Source organism: Panulirus ornatus, chromosome 8, assembly GCF_036320965.1.
Source record: "Panulirus ornatus isolate Po-2019 chromosome 8, ASM3632096v1, whole genome shotgun sequence".
NCBI lineage: Eukaryota > Metazoa > Arthropoda > Malacostraca > Decapoda > Palinuridae > Panulirus > Panulirus ornatus.
The window spans coordinates 3,563,315-3,579,487 of NC_092231.1; the positions used below are offsets into that span (position 1 = coordinate 3,563,315).

A 16,173-nucleotide genomic window follows, 5' to 3' on the forward strand; every position below is an offset into this window, starting at 1 on the left:
TGTATATGTGCGTCTATGGACGTTCGATCCTGGCTGTTGGACGTTTGGATGTTCTATGAAGGTGCGCGTTTCTATGCACTTTGTTCGTATATACATATATATATATATATATATATATATATATATATATATATATATATATATATATATATATATATATATTTTTTTTTTTTTTTTTTTTTTTTTTAACTATTCGCCATTTCCCGCGGTAGCGAGGTAGCGTTAGGAACAGAGGACTGGGCCTTTTTTGGAATATCCTCACCTGGCCCCCTCTGTTCCTTCTTTTGGAAAATTTAAAAGAAAAGAGAGGGGAGGATTTCCAGCCCCCCGCTCCCTCCCCTTTTAGTCGCCTTCTACGACACGCAGGGAAAACGTGGGAAGTATTCTTAATCCCCTATCCCCAGGGATAGGGGATTATATATATATATATATATATATATATATATATATATATATATATATATATATATATATATGTGTGTGTGTGTGTGTGTGTGTGTGTTACTGTAGTAACTATTGAATTTTTTTTTACGTTACAGTTTTTTGTCTTGAGTTTAGAGGTTTAGAGATTCGTAAGGTCATCTATATTGTTTTACATAATCACTTGAGTTTGACAGTGCGACCGTTAGCTACAGCGAGTGGAATCCTCAAAGATACGCAGTGGGACGACCATTATTTGTAATCTTTGTAAATAAATTCTCAGAAAGACCTGAATCATAGGTGTGTAAATAGCATTCTTGTTGCAATTCAACGTGATAAGAGGGGGAAGGGGGTGGTTGAGTACAGTCCGGGCATCGAATAGTATATAGGGCTACGTAGGTGGTAACTATTAGAAGCAGCCTATGAAAGAGAACCGCGAGTGTACTTAATGTCTAGCCTATCCCGAAAACAGCCCAGTAGAAGGGTAGCAATCCAGCCATTCCTTGCTCGTTGTCAAGACTACTCTCAAGTGCATGAACGAGGCAGTGTTCAAGAAGATATTTAAGACAGTGCATTCAACCCTTGGCAGACCAGTTTAGCCTCCCAGCATGACGTCAGCACACAATGATGCTCAAAAAAAAAGATGCAGCGAGAAAAAAAAAAAAAACTGCGAGTTCAGATGGCGCTGAGAGAAGTGCTTGAACTGTGTATTTCCTAAGAGTTACGATGATGTTTACTTCCTAAGAGTTACGATGATGTTTACTTCCTAAGAGTTACGATGATGTTTTCTTCCTAAGTGTTACGATGAATCATGTTTACTTCCTACGAGTTACGATGATGTTTACTTCCTAGGAGTTACGATGATGTTTACTTCCTAGGAGTTACGATGATGTTTACTTCCTACGAGTTACGATGATGTTTACTTCCTAAGAGTTACAATGATGTTTACTTCCTAGGAGTTACGATAATGTTTACTTCCTACGAGTTACGAGAATGTTTACTTCCTACTACGATGGTTTACTTCCTAAGTTACAATGATTTTTACTTCCCAGGGGTTACGTGTAGCATAGTGCTAAAGGTCGAGAGGGCTAGGCTTATTGATGTTTCATGGTAAAACTCCGTAGAAACTGGCCGCCGCTCCTTGAGTGTGATATCGAACGTGAGGAGCATCGTAATGAGTTTGATGCGGCGCCAGATATTAAGATTCACAATAATTCCCCATGAGAAATGCTCAACACTCGAGTAATACAGTACAACCTCGAAGGTACTTTTTGTTTTGTTGGCGTCTGCTGTCCTTTGTATTCCGAAAGGGATTAAAAGGCCTCTTGAGGAAACCCAGTGATGAGTGTTTACACCGCGACCAGTCGTCATTCTCAGCGAGGCTGTGTCATGTCAGCGGACGGAAAGGAGTACAGTCTCCTCAGTGACCTTTTCTCTTCAAAGGAGTTGACAGTCAACATCGAAGTTTCAGATGGCTCATTTAGAGAATCCTTGGTTATTTACATAAATAGGTGTAGCCGCTTGCATGAGGTTGCGCCGCGAGTGAAAAGTCATCTTTGCCGAGACTATATCACTGAGATGAAGTCTTGCAAAAGAACTTCTCATTCCAAAGGTGTCCACATTTCCCTGTTACTAAGCAGCGCAACCTCTGGAAAGACGTGTCATATATATATATATATATATATATATATATATATATATATATATATATATATATATATATATATATATATATATACAGAGAGAGAGAGAGAGAGAGAGAGAGAGAGATTCCCAGCTGTCGATAGATACCCACTTGGGTTTCTTGAAACTGTGGTAATCTTATCAATGTTAAAGGAAAAATCTGTTCGTCGCTTTGTGACAAATAGCTTCAGATTGTGTCAACAAGGCTGGGAACATTAGATAGCTTGAGCATAAACTCATTATTAATTCTATGTGAATTTCCTGTTCACCTAAGTCTCCATCGAAGAACCCATCACACACTTAAGGAGGAAGTGACCCGATCTCAGTTTTAACTTAGTTCTACCCATAAACACTTTCATTGACTTAATAGAACAGTGTGTTTCCCATAATGTTTTCCAAGATGCTGAGGGTAATTTTTTTTTCGTATAGACTGAAATTTGGTCTAGCCATGGGAAAAATCCCTTTAGTCTCCCTTTCTCAGTAATTTAGAAACGGAGATCCTAACTTTTGTCAGTGACCATCCAAAAATTTGGCATAGTTATGTTGATTGTGTGTGGTCTCTGTAGCCATTTTACCAAGGTTTGTAACGTTTTCTTTAATGCGTTAAACAACATTCACCCCACTGTCAAATTCAAGATTGAATGGGAACATGAAGACAAATGTGCCAGTTCTTGATGTGATGATGATTAGGGATTCTGATCACTGATACAAGTTCTACAGGAAGTCTACCAATGCTGAGATTCATATTCATTATTTCTTAGATATATATAATTGTTCTATATAAAAAAAAAATGTCTACAATTATGAATGTAACCATATAAGATGTACTTTCAAACATCTATGTTATCCCAGGTGATTTGTGAAGAAGATTTCCTTGGAAAGCCAGGAAGACATTTTATAAACCTTGTAACAAAAATGTGGACAAGTATGGTAAATTTAAATGTTCTGTTCTTCCCTATCCTCCTAACTTCACTGTCTGCCCGAAATGTGTGTATTGTAAAGTTTCCATAAACAATCAGAAATCCTGCTGAATTGCGATAAACCTCTCTCTCTCTCACACACACACACACACACACACACACACACACATTGTATATATATATATATATATATTATCCCTGGGGATAGGGGAGAAAGAATACTTCCCACGTATTCCCTGCGTGTCGTAGAAGGCGACTAAAAGGGGAGGGAGCGGGGGGCTGGAAATCCTCCCCTCTCGTTTTTTTTTTTTTTTCCAAAAGAAGGAACAGAGAGGTGGGCCAGGTGAGGATATTCCCTCAAAGGCCCAGTCCTCTGTTCTTGGCGCTACCTCGCTAGCGCGGGAAATGGCGAGTAGTATGAAAGAAAGAATATATATATATATATATATATATATATATATATATATATATATATATATATATATATATATATATATATATATATATATATGAGTTTGGTAAAGTGTGTGAAAGAAGAAAGCTGAGAGTAAATGTGAATAAGAACAAAGTTATTAGGTTCAGTAGGGTTGAGGGACAAGTCAATTGGGAGGTAAGTTTGAATGGAGAAAAACTGGATGAAGTGGTTTTAGATATCTGGGAGTGCATTTAGCAGCGGATGGAACCATGGAAGCGGAAGTGAGTCACAGGATGGGGGAGGGGGCGAAGGTTCTGGGAGCGTTGAAGAATGTGTGTAAGGCGAGAACGTTATCACGGAGAGCAAAAATGGGTATGTATGAAGGAATAGTGGTTCCAACAATGTTTTATGGTTGCGAGGCATGGGCTATAGATAGGGTTGTGCGGAGGAGGGTGGATGTGTTGGGAATGAGATTTTTGAGGACAATATGTGGTGTGATGTTGGTTTGATCGAGTAAGTAATGAAAGGGTAAGAGAGATGTGTGGTAATAAAAAGACTGTGGTTGAGAGAGCAGAAGAGGGTGTATTGAAATGTTTGTTCACATGGAGAGAATGAGCGAGGAAAGATTGACAAAGAGGATATGTGTCAGAGGTGAAGGGAACAAGGAGATGTGGGAGACCAGATTGGTGGTGGAAGGATGGAGTGAAAAAGATTTTGAGCGATCGGGGCCTGAACATACAGGATGGTGAAAGGCGTGCAATGGATAGAGTGAATTGGAACGATGTGGTATACCGGGGTCGACGTGCTGTCAGTGGATTGAACCAGGGCATGTGAAACGTCTGGGGTAAACCATGGAAAGTTTTGTTGGGCCTGGATGTGGAAAGGGAGCTGTGGTTTCGGGGCATTACACTTGACAGCTAGAGACTGAGTGTGAACGAATGTGGCCTTTGTTGTCTTTTCCTCGCGCTACCTCGCGCGCGTGCTGGGGAAGGGGAGGGGGTGCCATTTCATATGTGGTTGGGTGGCGACGAAATGGATGAAGGCAGCAAGTATGAATAGGTACATGTGTGTATATGTGTGTGTATGTATATGTATGTATACGTTGAAATGTATACGTATGTATATGTGAGTGTGGACGTGTGTGTATATACATGTGTATGTGGGTGGGTTGGGCCATTTTTTCGTCTGTTTCCTTGCGCTACCTCGCTAACGCGGGAGACAGCGACAAAGCAATATATATATATATATATATATATATATATATATATATATATATATATATATATATATATATATATATATGATCCCAGTTGAAGACACACATTTGGCCGATCCCAAGGGAACATGAAAAGTTGGAATAGGTGTCGGTAATAACATGAGAAGGAAAACGGCATATTGATTTTTTCTGTTATAATCGAATAAAATTGTATGATGTTTGTCAAAAAAATTCATAGCCTGGGAAGAATTTGCTCATCAAGACACAACTGTGTTTTGAATATTTAATCTAGCTCACGCGAAGTGGACTATCCTACACAGATAACTGAGAAGGATTAGGAAAGCATAGACTTTCCGAATCAGATGGTAGACTAAAATAAACATTGATTGCCAGTTTCGCTCTTTTTTGCGATGACACAAAAGTTAGGACTACGTAACCTTCTTAACTGTACTTGTGTTGTTCTTCCTATCTGACACATATCAGTTATTAACCTCGTACTTAGAATCTATCATGTTTCTTTATTCCTGGCAAATCCCTTTAAGTTGCGAAAAACACAAGATTTCTAGGTTGTATGGTTCCATTGGTTATAACTTCCCAACTACTAAGCTGCACTAAATTTGAGATTTAGTGGTCAAAGCCGTCGTGTTAGATAGGCAGTGGTGAAGCGTTCAAGGCTAGGCTAATTAACTGTCCTCGTCATCGTACCGATTCTCGCGCTTCTGGCAAGCGGCCGTACCCAAGCTCCTCCCCCAGCGATAGTACCAGCGCAGGTTGGCACTTTGTTCAGACAGACTGATTCCGTCCAGACAAATACACCACTGAAACTGCCCTCAGGCTTGTTCTACCTTTTACGTCTCCTGTGTTTTCGATCATTTAATATTATACTCAAAGCAAAAATGAGATTGTTGTTTAAGGCTGCCCGGGATGGTGCTGCGATGCGCCGGTTACTGAAGTACAGAAGAGGAGAACTTCGAGGTTTATGTACCTCGTACACTTGTCACAACAGTGTGATGTAAGTACAAGGTTGTTCATTTGTTACTTTTGTTAACAATTTACATGTACGTACCATAAGTAAGGAAAGTCAGTAGATAAAAAGAAAGCATTGTGAAAGCACTGTGTAAAATTGTTATTGTTTTGCAGTCGAAAGTGGGGGAGTTGGCTGTGGCGTATTTTTGCTTCGCTCACAGCCAAGTGGCGGTCTCCCACATGTGCTGGGGTTAGCCACGTGGATTTACGCGTGCCTTCTGTATATCTTTCACCAGTTTTTCAAAGAAATATGAGTTGATACATCAACTTCATATAATATTCAGCATCGTTACCGGGAAAGGTTCCGTATAAAATGAAGGTGTCTTCACGGCAGCGACGCGAGATAATCAAATGTCAAGTGACGACGATTAGACGGAGGAGTTGTCTATATCGATCCAGTAATATCCAGTTATATCTGGTCCCGAGTTGTTGTGTTTGAGCACGTGATTTGGTCGGCCAGTGATAAGATAATCGGTATAACGTTCGCTACAATGTAAGGATTTCTTAATTCTGTTGTGGGTGCCTTGAATACTGCGCGGTTGAATCCTCATGCCACTGACCTTGCCTTCCAGCCTTGCTTCTTTGAACAGACGAGATAACTTTTTCCCCCCCCCTTGTATTTGTATCTGTGTAGTACTTGTTTTTGAGAGAATCATTTGATTTTGTTGGGATCTAAGCTTGTATGTGGTAGCGATTACCTAATTGTGCTGTTACGAGAAGGTAGTTCAGCACTTGTGGGGGTCACCGTATCAGATGTTCTCTGCTCTCACACTCTTTTTTTAAACTTCTTGCATAGTATGTATTCAAAGGATGGTTTACTCCTTTCAGCTACAACTTTTTGAGTTACTTCGTTTCCAAGGTCGGAATATTGATTCGCTGGTAATGCATCAGATTGCCCTTTTGCATCTAAACTACAAACATTGGCTCTTGGATGATTCTGTTCCGCAATGCTGTTGTAGTATGCAGAGAAGACAAACAGTTACAGAGCTTTTATATATTACCGAATGGTATTACAAGGCGACAGTAATGAGAGTTCTGTATATGTAGGATTAATAGGTAGAACACTTATAAAACCTCAGCTAACCTGGTCAAGTAGCCGAAATGTATTATAGAAATAAGCCAACGTTAGATTGGTATGTTGCTTCCCCGGGTTGGTATCAGGTGGACACGCAAGTATGTGGGGAGGTTGAGAAGTGGTGGGACTGTCGCTCGCTCATCAGCGGCCATCAGTCCGTCAGTTTCTCGATGTGATCAGTGTTTGTTGTGAAATATATTTCGACTGGAGTTTTTAACATTAAGATAAATCTCGACTGCTATGTTACCTATTTTATATCTTTTACAAGTGTTTACTATTACATTAAGTAACCCTTTCAAAGAGGAAATGCCAAAATATCAATATAATTTTAAGATTTATAATTTTTGAAAGCGAAATTTTTACAAGTGTTTACTGTTACATTAATAAACCCTTTCAAAGAGGAAATGCAAAAATATCAATGAAGTTTTAAGATTGAAATCTTGACACAGAAACATACGGAACTTAAGCTTCCTTAGTAATTGTTGTGATCATTGACAGATACAACACTGAACGAACGCTCTAGTTATCACGCTATACAAAATTACTCTCTTAGGCACCAACAACGACCTGCCTGATTTGGTAACACGTTTCTCTTGGCTTAGGGTTACCACGTATGTTTCAAGGTTCACAGTTGTTCCTTGGTGGAGACGTGTCAGAGCTACGATACTGTGTCTGAAGCATCGGTATTGACCTTCACCTGAGGGTCCTAAGGGTTATTTGATGGTGTTTAGGTAATGCCATCTTCTGGAGTGACCTCGCAAGCTTGGCTCTTTAGCCTCTTCCCACGTCTTGATATCGCTGATTGGCTGTTGTACCCTTACTGTATCGCCCACCAACACTGGCCTCACGTAGCCGAGCGTCGCGACGCAGCAGGAGCACACGTTTATCTTCCAATCTTTCTCTCTCCTGAGCATATCAGTCTGGTGGGTTCAGACGTCCCCTCGCTGAGGGTATAAGGGTGTGTACGTGCGCATTCCCCAGAGTCGATGCATCAGGCTTAATGTATTCAGGTTTCTTGAGGTGTCTTGTGGATGTTCAGGAGTCCGAGATGCAAATCTTCATCAACATCAAATTTCTCTTCATCGTTGATTTTTGTAGTCTTGACAGCGGTTTCAGCTGCACCCTTTGCTTGGGAATGGCTAGGGCTAGGAGTCTCGTGGTTTCAGCTGCACCATTTGCTTGGAAATGGCTAGGGCTAGGAGTCTCGTGGTTTGAAAAAAGTTCCAAGCCATCGGGAAGGACTTGAAATTGGTGTGAGGAGAATCGGGTACTCCATGTCGAAGAAAGTGTCGTTCATGTGATCACACCTGATGTTTCTCTTATGTTGTCCATTTCCATGAAGTGGATGTAGTCATCCAGTGTCACCTGATGATAAAGGTATCCATCCCTACCTTTTCCAGTGGTCGTCGTCCCGGCACTTCATGCTGATACAGAGGTTCTGCAGGTTGTCTGTGGAGGCAGGTGTGATGCGCAAAAATCCCACTTGATTCAATGAATTCGCGAATCTCGCCCGCCAGGCCAGAAAATAAGGTCACGAGCCCTGCCAAGACATGAATTTACACCCGCGTGTCTTGCATGTGTCATTTCTTTCATCTCCTAAGGCACAGAGGAAGGTATGACAACTCGTTTTCCTCATAAGAATTATGCCATCTTGAACAGTCATCTCGTCCCAGGGGTTAGAATAACGGGTTAAGCAGGTTGGGAAGCGGGCCTTCTCCGTGACCCACACACTTACAGTGGTTTTCTTTCAGTTGCCTGAGACTCGGGTTCCTCTCTGTTTGCACTCTTGATTTCGTGAAGACGTCATGTTTTACTAGGAGATTCAAGAAAAGCTGTTCAGTGTGCTGTTCCCCAGAGCAGGAAAAGCTGTTCAGTGTCCAGTTCCCCAGCCGGCTCATCTACAACTGGGGGCCTAGGGTGGAGCATCAGCAATTGGAAGATCTTTGCCAGGTATAGAATCTAACTTATTGTGGAAATCTTGTGGACGAAGCAGTGTGGATTATAGTGGCCTAGTAGCTCTTGAACAAAGATTTACAAATGATACCACAGGTTTGTGGCCTGTGCAGACCCTAACTGATCTGCCAGGAGGTGTAAAGATATTTTTATGATCCATTCACATAGCGAGCATTTCTTTTCCAATTTGTGCATGATTTTTACCAGCTGGAGACTTTGATCGGCTAGCAAAGGAGACTTTGATCGGCTAGCAAAGGGAATTGGATTACCATTTTGCATGAGAACGGATCCCAGTCTATTGTTAGTGGCATCGTTTTCTAGAGGAATATCCTCAGAGGGATCATGAAATGGCCAATACAGGGGGGAATAACGTTCGAGATGAGACTATGTTCCTCTCAGGTTTTCCCTGCATGGATTACAGTGTCATTAACATGTACACACTCCGCTCGCGAGACCTCTCAGAGCTTCATGGAGCCGCTCTTGAAAGAGTAATGAGAGTTCAAGGAAGAGCCTTAACTAGGAGCCTAAATGATACCTAACGAAACAACTCTGGAAACTGGTAGACGGATGGAGGTGGACGAGACAGCATCCTGATGCATAGGTCACCTTTACAGAAGACACGGGGCTGAACGTCATCTCAGAGGATGTCCTCAAGTGCTGGCAGTGTATAATGATGATGACTGAGCCTAATGTCTCCACTCTCCTTAGATGACGCAACAATTTGGCTGATCCAACAGCCACTGCATCACCATAGTTATCCTCCACATTAACTACACTGATGCCATCAAATATGTAGAATCTGAGTTACAAATAAGAGCCCCATCGGATTGCTGGCCTTCACTTCTGAAAGAGGCATAAAGTCTTCCTTGAAGACGACAGATTCAACAGAGTATTATTTTCATGTTAGCTGAGATGGCGTGGGCAACTGAGGCCTCGATCAAGTCCGTCTCTTTAACGCTCTCTCTCTCTCTCTCTCTCTCTCTCTCTCTCTCTCTCTCTCTCTCTCTCTATATATATATATATATATATATATATATATATATATATATATATAATACTGTAGCACCAAGCAGGTACCCATTGTATCGACCAACCCCTAGCTAGAGTGGATGAACAGCTGGGTTGACTGTGGACTGACTGCCGCGACTAGGATTCGAACGCATGAGCTTTAACCTTGGCGACCCGTGAATGCATCATGGCCAGGAACGCTAACCGCTATTTTCTGTACAAATTAGATCCAGGTATTGTGGAGAAATTTGCAAAAAAGTTTTTTCAACTTTTCACGAGTTTATGATGTGTTATGTAAGTCGACCTTGTGTCATGTAAGTCGACCTTGTGTCTGATTCTGAATGCATTCCCTCTTTTGTATCTATTTTCTCACTCAATAGTCATCTGGAGATGTGGTAATGCACCTGCTTGCCCGATGCCGAAATGTTGGTTCACTTTCCCTCTCTGTTGGTATTGCTTTGGATTTATGCTCCCGAGAGCTGGCTGCTTGTGTTCCCCCCCACCATTAACTACACACGCAGTACACGGCAAGCTGCTGTATTTTATGATCACTGTGTGGCCATTGACAACTTAAGTCTGGATGCCACTGACTGTACAGGATGGGATTGTTCGGGCAGTTTGTTATTAGAAACTACTCCGTAGAAACTACAATTTGAGTGGCGTCGTCTGTCCATGTTCATGTGCCCTACTGAGGGTAGAAGATCATGGCCATTTGTGGTAGGATTATTTGTGTATGACTTTAGTAGGATTTATGGATTATCAGTCGACAGAGATGTACATAGCTGAGAGCAGCTGCCAGTTGTCTCAGATTTGAAGGGCTGATCTACGTTGAGGGCGAGAGGAGTGGTGGCTGTGGTATGCGATCCGGAGTTAACAAGGCGAGGCTGTGCATATTTGTGTAGGCTGCCTTTAGTGGGGTTGTGTGCACTGTCAGGTGTCTGTCTTTGACGTGATGGACTATTCTCCTTCACTGGCCGGCCCAACAGTAAGTCTACAGAGTTTTGGTAATTATGGGCAGGACTTTGTTTGTCTTATGGTGTGCTGTCACTCCTGGTACGTTCCGTTTCACTGAGTCTCTGCTGTCAGGAGCCACTGGGGATCCTCTCCTGTCTCATATTGTTTACCAGTATGATCATTATTTTGGTCTACATTTTTGATGCTTCAGAAGAGATATCTCGCAGTGGGCTTTTTATGGCCTGTGTTCGTGAGGTTGATCTTTGTTATTGCTTACTGGATCAGCTTTGTTCCTTGTGAATAAATAGATAAATAAAGAGCAGTTTACTGAATTCCGGCAGTCTTTCAGGCTGAAAATATGCAGTTGAGCAGATACATAATAAAGGGTCATAATACTTACTAGTTAAACTAATTAATCTTAATAGAGCTTAAGATCAAGACGGGACTGAATACTTCTGCGCTTTGGGTAAGCAGAGGAGTGGAATCTTGTCAACATAGTGTAGAAAAGCATTTTGGCTTCAACAACATGCATTCACTGGTGATCAACTGAAGGTTACGTGGTGTAAAGTTAAGTATCGGCTGAATTGCATTAGTATTGTGTTGACGTCCTTCATGTAACGGATAGTGAACATACAGTGATGGCAATTTTCCCGTTGGTTGTGTTACTGTAATATAGTAGTTAACGTACATATAACTATGGGATCCGAAGCTGTTTACTTGCTTAGCTGTGCACTTGTTCATAGAGTGTTTATAATAATCACAGTTGTAGGTAAACGAGCACTGGTTGGTACGGGATAATTGTCGTGACGGACGTCGGTCAGTGGAGGTTAGGCTTGGAGTTTATGTTAGGTGATCGCGCCTCTGACTTTCATGGAACTTTATTGCTCAGAGCCTGAGAATATGTCAGTCATGTTGTTTACACAAGCGACTCCAGCTTCGACTTCGTACGTTTCGAGAGATTGATGTACTCGTTCACCAGTGAGGGTATGTAATGATTATTAATATATATATATATATATATATATATATATATATATATATATATATATATATATATATATATATATATATATATATAATCAAAATTACTGAAGGTAGACACTCATTTGGGAAGTTGGTAGGTCCAATCAGGCGAAATTCAAGTATCATCCTTAGAGAGAGAGAGAGAGAGAGAGAGAGAGAGAGAGAGAGAGAGAGAGAGAGACTTTAGGTCGGCATGTTGACCTGTGGACGGCTGAAGAACGCCACTGACATACGTGGCAGGGGTCACACCCCATCCAGTGGTGGACGAGACATGTCAGAAATGTTGTTGGATGTTTACAGTTGCTGCGTCTGAGGCAATTTATTTTTTTTTTTCTTTGGTTGATCTAGTTCAGATCCCAGCGAACATAACTGTAAATTCCAGATTGATGACTCGAGATTTGTTCTTTGACTGCACATATATATTTTTCTGTACCTTGGAGGCTCTAGCCACAGACAGAAGTCCACAACAAAGTCGGGCCTTAATTGAAATATAGAAAGGATTATGACGGGGGGGGGGGGGGGGAGAAGAAGAGACAAGGGAACGTATTTCCGAATTTTGGAGGAAGTGAAAAACCAGTCTGTTAATATGGAATAGGTCATAGTTAATGGGAAAGACATGAGAGGTCAGAGTGTTTCAGAGTGTCAAGGTAAAGGGAAAGAAAAATATAACGGGCAACGGCCACATAGTAATCATGTGACGCTGCAGCTTGCCGGGTACTTCCATCATGTTGTTCTCGCTATAGTGTTGCCACACTGATGGCATACTTGTGGCCTTAGAGGGAATATCCTCTCTTGGCCCCCTTCTCAGTTCCCTCGTGTGTGTGTGTTTGTGTGTGTGTTATGTGTGTGTGTGTGTGTGTGTGTGTGTGTATGTTTGTGTGTGTGTGTGTGTGTGTGTGTGTGTGTGTGTGTAATTATATTTGCTTATTTGTACATTGCGGGGAGAGAGGTGTACACCCGTGGGGCGTCATCTCTTGAACTGTGCCATCAAGTAGCCTTTGAAAACTATGTAAACAGTTAGCATGCAGTCTCACTGGTCCGTCCGCTTCCTCCGTCCACCACCCCTGACTCTAAACCAGAACGTAACATCCTTTCTAACGAGTTTTCTTCTCTTTTTTCTTTTTTTGCCCAGCTTTTTGTCACGACGACGGTCCGTCCGGGTGCTGCATCTCACCAAGTGCTGTCCACTGTCAGCATCGTCCACTTGAAGGCTATTATCAGAGTCCACACCACCTCCACCTTCCCCCCCGCTCCTCCTCCTCCTCCTCTGTGGTGGGAACTTTGTACCCCTCGTTCTCGAACTGTGTGACTCACTCCCCTTGAGGCCAGGTACAACGCCTTACTGGTTGCTGTTCTCCGTACCCTCTCTCGACCAGTGCCTCTTTAGGCTCGGCGACCAGACTTGCGAGGCAGAAACCAGTTTTGGGTTTAACGTATACAGTGAATGATTGACCGAACATCTCCTTCATCCATATACTTGAATACGATTCTCCTATTTGCCAGCAGACAGTTTGGCCTCTTTCAATTCTCCAGGCGATAGATTTAAGTACGAAGTCGACCCGCTAGGTCTCTCTCTCTCTCTCTCTCTCTCTCTCTCTCTCTCTCTCTCTCTCTCTCTCTCTCTCTCTCTCTCTCTCTCTCACGGAGATTACTGTGATCCATTGCCCCTTTTGGTTAAAATCCCCCGTTTCCGCTCTGTCCCATCCTCATTACCTTGCAAAAGTATTGGGATTGAGTCTCATCATCCACTTATCTGACCAAGTTTGGAGTTTGTCTAGGGTCCAATCCCCTGGTGTGTGTGTGTGTGTGTGTGTGTGTGTGTGTGTTTGCGTTTCCTTTTTACTTTTTTTTGCGTGTGTGAGACTAAGAGTTTGGGTAGATGTGAAACATACATATGTGTGAACGTTAGTTTGAAAGAATGCGTGTCAGTGTAGGCGTTTATGATCCTGTGAGTTTTCGACATTTGCCGTTGTAAGTCTCACGTTGTAGATAAGTTACACACCAGCATGAATACAGGCCATGAAATCCTTCGCTCTGTAGGTTTTTGTCGGGATGTCTTGACGACGTTTGGCCCTGAGTGCGTCCTCAGGCTGCCTGCGGTCCTGGCTGGCTCCGCCGGCCTTTTGCGGGTTGCGGACGACGACCCAGTTGACGCGTAGCAACAGCTCCTCCGTCCTGGCCGCGGAAAACTGGTTTTTACTGGCATTTCTTGGCGGTTTTCCCATTAGGTACTTTCCGTCTGTTATCTTGGTATCTATGGACTGGCTGTTGACACTCGACTGAGCTTTTTATGTACATTTTACGAATCATATAAGTGATATTTGACACTTAACGGTGAAGAGCAGGTGGTCTCATTTGACTCGGCGTGGACGCCCTTGTTTCCAACAGGGTTCAGAAGTGTAATATATTCCGCTTAGAGCCGCTTGGAGCTCTGCGCTTAGTACCTCCACACCCTTTGGGCTTGGGTATACTGTTACTTGTTCAATGGCTATTATATGATTCAGACCCAGTCGACGAATGAGATTTGTTTACATCAACAGTGCTAGGTTAGGTTAAGGTATGTAAGCTAGGTTTCTTAGATTTGTTTAGGTTCGTTTGGTTAGATTTGGTTAGGTTAGGTTAGGTTGGGTATAAACCAGGAGGTTGTGTTGCCCCCTCACCGCTAACACCACCAAGAAGTATGGCGTTGCATCTTTAGGCTAGATTAGACACATGTAACAAGTCTTGTCGTTGTTTAGCACTTGACCAACGATAAACTGATCGTCATCAAACAATACCAAATGAGCAACTTACACCGAGCCTATTGGGCATGGAGGTACTTGGTCAAGGAGCTCCATGATTATGAGCACAGTAGGCTTTTGAATACCCTCGTGTCGTTGTTGTCCTGCATGGTATACTGAGCATCGGTTTAGTTTTTGTGCGAATGCAGTCTGCCGCCGGGGTCTGTGACCTTTGTAACTCCTTTGTGCTACTACATACAGGATGGACGTGCGTGAGGTGCACAACAAACCAGCCGCTGACAGGTGGCACGAATCCTGTGTAAACGGGAACGGAGTGAACAAATCAGATAGGAAAAAGAGCCCATAAACTCCCGTAGAGCTTGGCAGTAGAGGCCGTTGACAGGGTGTTAGGCGACACGCCCCTGATGAACTTGATGATAAGCGTTGGCTGCCGGCCCCTTGCTTGAGAGTGAGAGGGTGGGCTGTGTGCTTGTGCCTTGGCTTACGTCAAAGAGGAGGCGGAGTAGCCACGAGTGGACGCCTCAGATAGGCGAGACTAGCGTCAGGGTTGGTGGAGGTCGTACAACCAGACCCACGGAAAGGATTCTCCGGGGATACTGGGGGGAATTCTTTGGGGTCCGGGGCTCTAGGGAGGGGAGGAGGGTGGGTGGTGGAGGGCAGGAGCTGGGAAGAATGGAGATGAGATTTGAAAGTATTGATGAAGTAACAGATGAAATGATAGAAATAAGCAATAAGCGTGAATTTTGTAGAGATTATCATTGTTACTATCTTTCCTGTTACATTCCCCCCCCCCCCCCAGCTCCATTCTTTTGGGGGAAATGACAACCCCCTGGACCCTCGTCGGCTCTTAACTACCCGGGGTCGTCCATAACACATTGGATCACCTTTTTACCAACTCTTATCATGACGTTATCATATCTGATTCCAAAGTTGCCCTCTCATCGACTGTCTTATATCAGCATATTATGTTACTGTCAGCCGCATACATAGTCTACGTAACACCTCTAAAGGGAGGGGATTTTGTCATGGATTTCCTCAAGATTCCGGCTTCTCATGATCTTATGATAGAATTACCCAACAGGTTTGGTTTAATGGCCAGACAAGCCTCTCTCAGGCCATAGGTCGACCTCAGACTGGTATATCGAGTAATGGAGCAAGACGCCAAGGCTTGGAAGGGTTAATTTTACCCAAAGATGTGGAATCACCAGGCAGGCAGCTCAACCAGCAAGTGTAATGCGAGATTCCAATATACCACTACACACACTCCTGTGGTCATCACAAGAGCAGAGCCAGACGTTGTGGTATTGTAAGAGCCAGGATTAGGGTGGGATAGGGAGGTGTACAGATGTATCTGGCAGGCACAATGTGATCGTACAGAAACACAGGTCGGTCTCGGATACATGTTGGAACATTTAAACACGCGTTAACACAGCGCACCAAAACAATTCCATCATGCCCGACTTTCTGTTTTCATGTTTTATGAACTCTATGAATATTTCGTTAACGACACTGAATAACTTCAGAATATTCTACTCCTGTACTTCAAAATATTCTGCTCCTGTACTTCAGAATATTCTGCTCCTATACTTCAGAATATTCTGCTCCTGTACTACGGTTGTGCAAACCTCTGAACTTAATTTATGTAATTAACCGTATCCGTAATGCGGTATAACTTGTTTACTGATTTCCACATACCTGTATGTTAACCCGACCTGTCATGTGTCTTATATAGTATTCTC

The 16,173-nt window shown here is 42.8% G+C and overlaps 1 protein-coding gene across 1 annotated transcript in view; it reads left to right on the forward strand.

Annotated features, from left to right (window-relative positions):
- The first annotated feature begins 5,445 nt into the window (after window positions 1-5,445).
- The window catches only part of LOC139749754 (dimethylglycine dehydrogenase, mitochondrial-like), a 155,539-nt gene continuing 144,811 nt past the window's right edge, over window positions 5,446-16,173 (forward strand). The window contains exon 1 of the mRNA XM_071663962.1: window positions 5,446-5,666. Coding sequence (XP_071520063.1) covers window positions 5,551-5,666 — 116 coding nt within the window. The 5' untranslated portion in view covers window positions 5,446-5,550. The remainder of the gene's footprint in view (window positions 5,667-16,173) is intronic.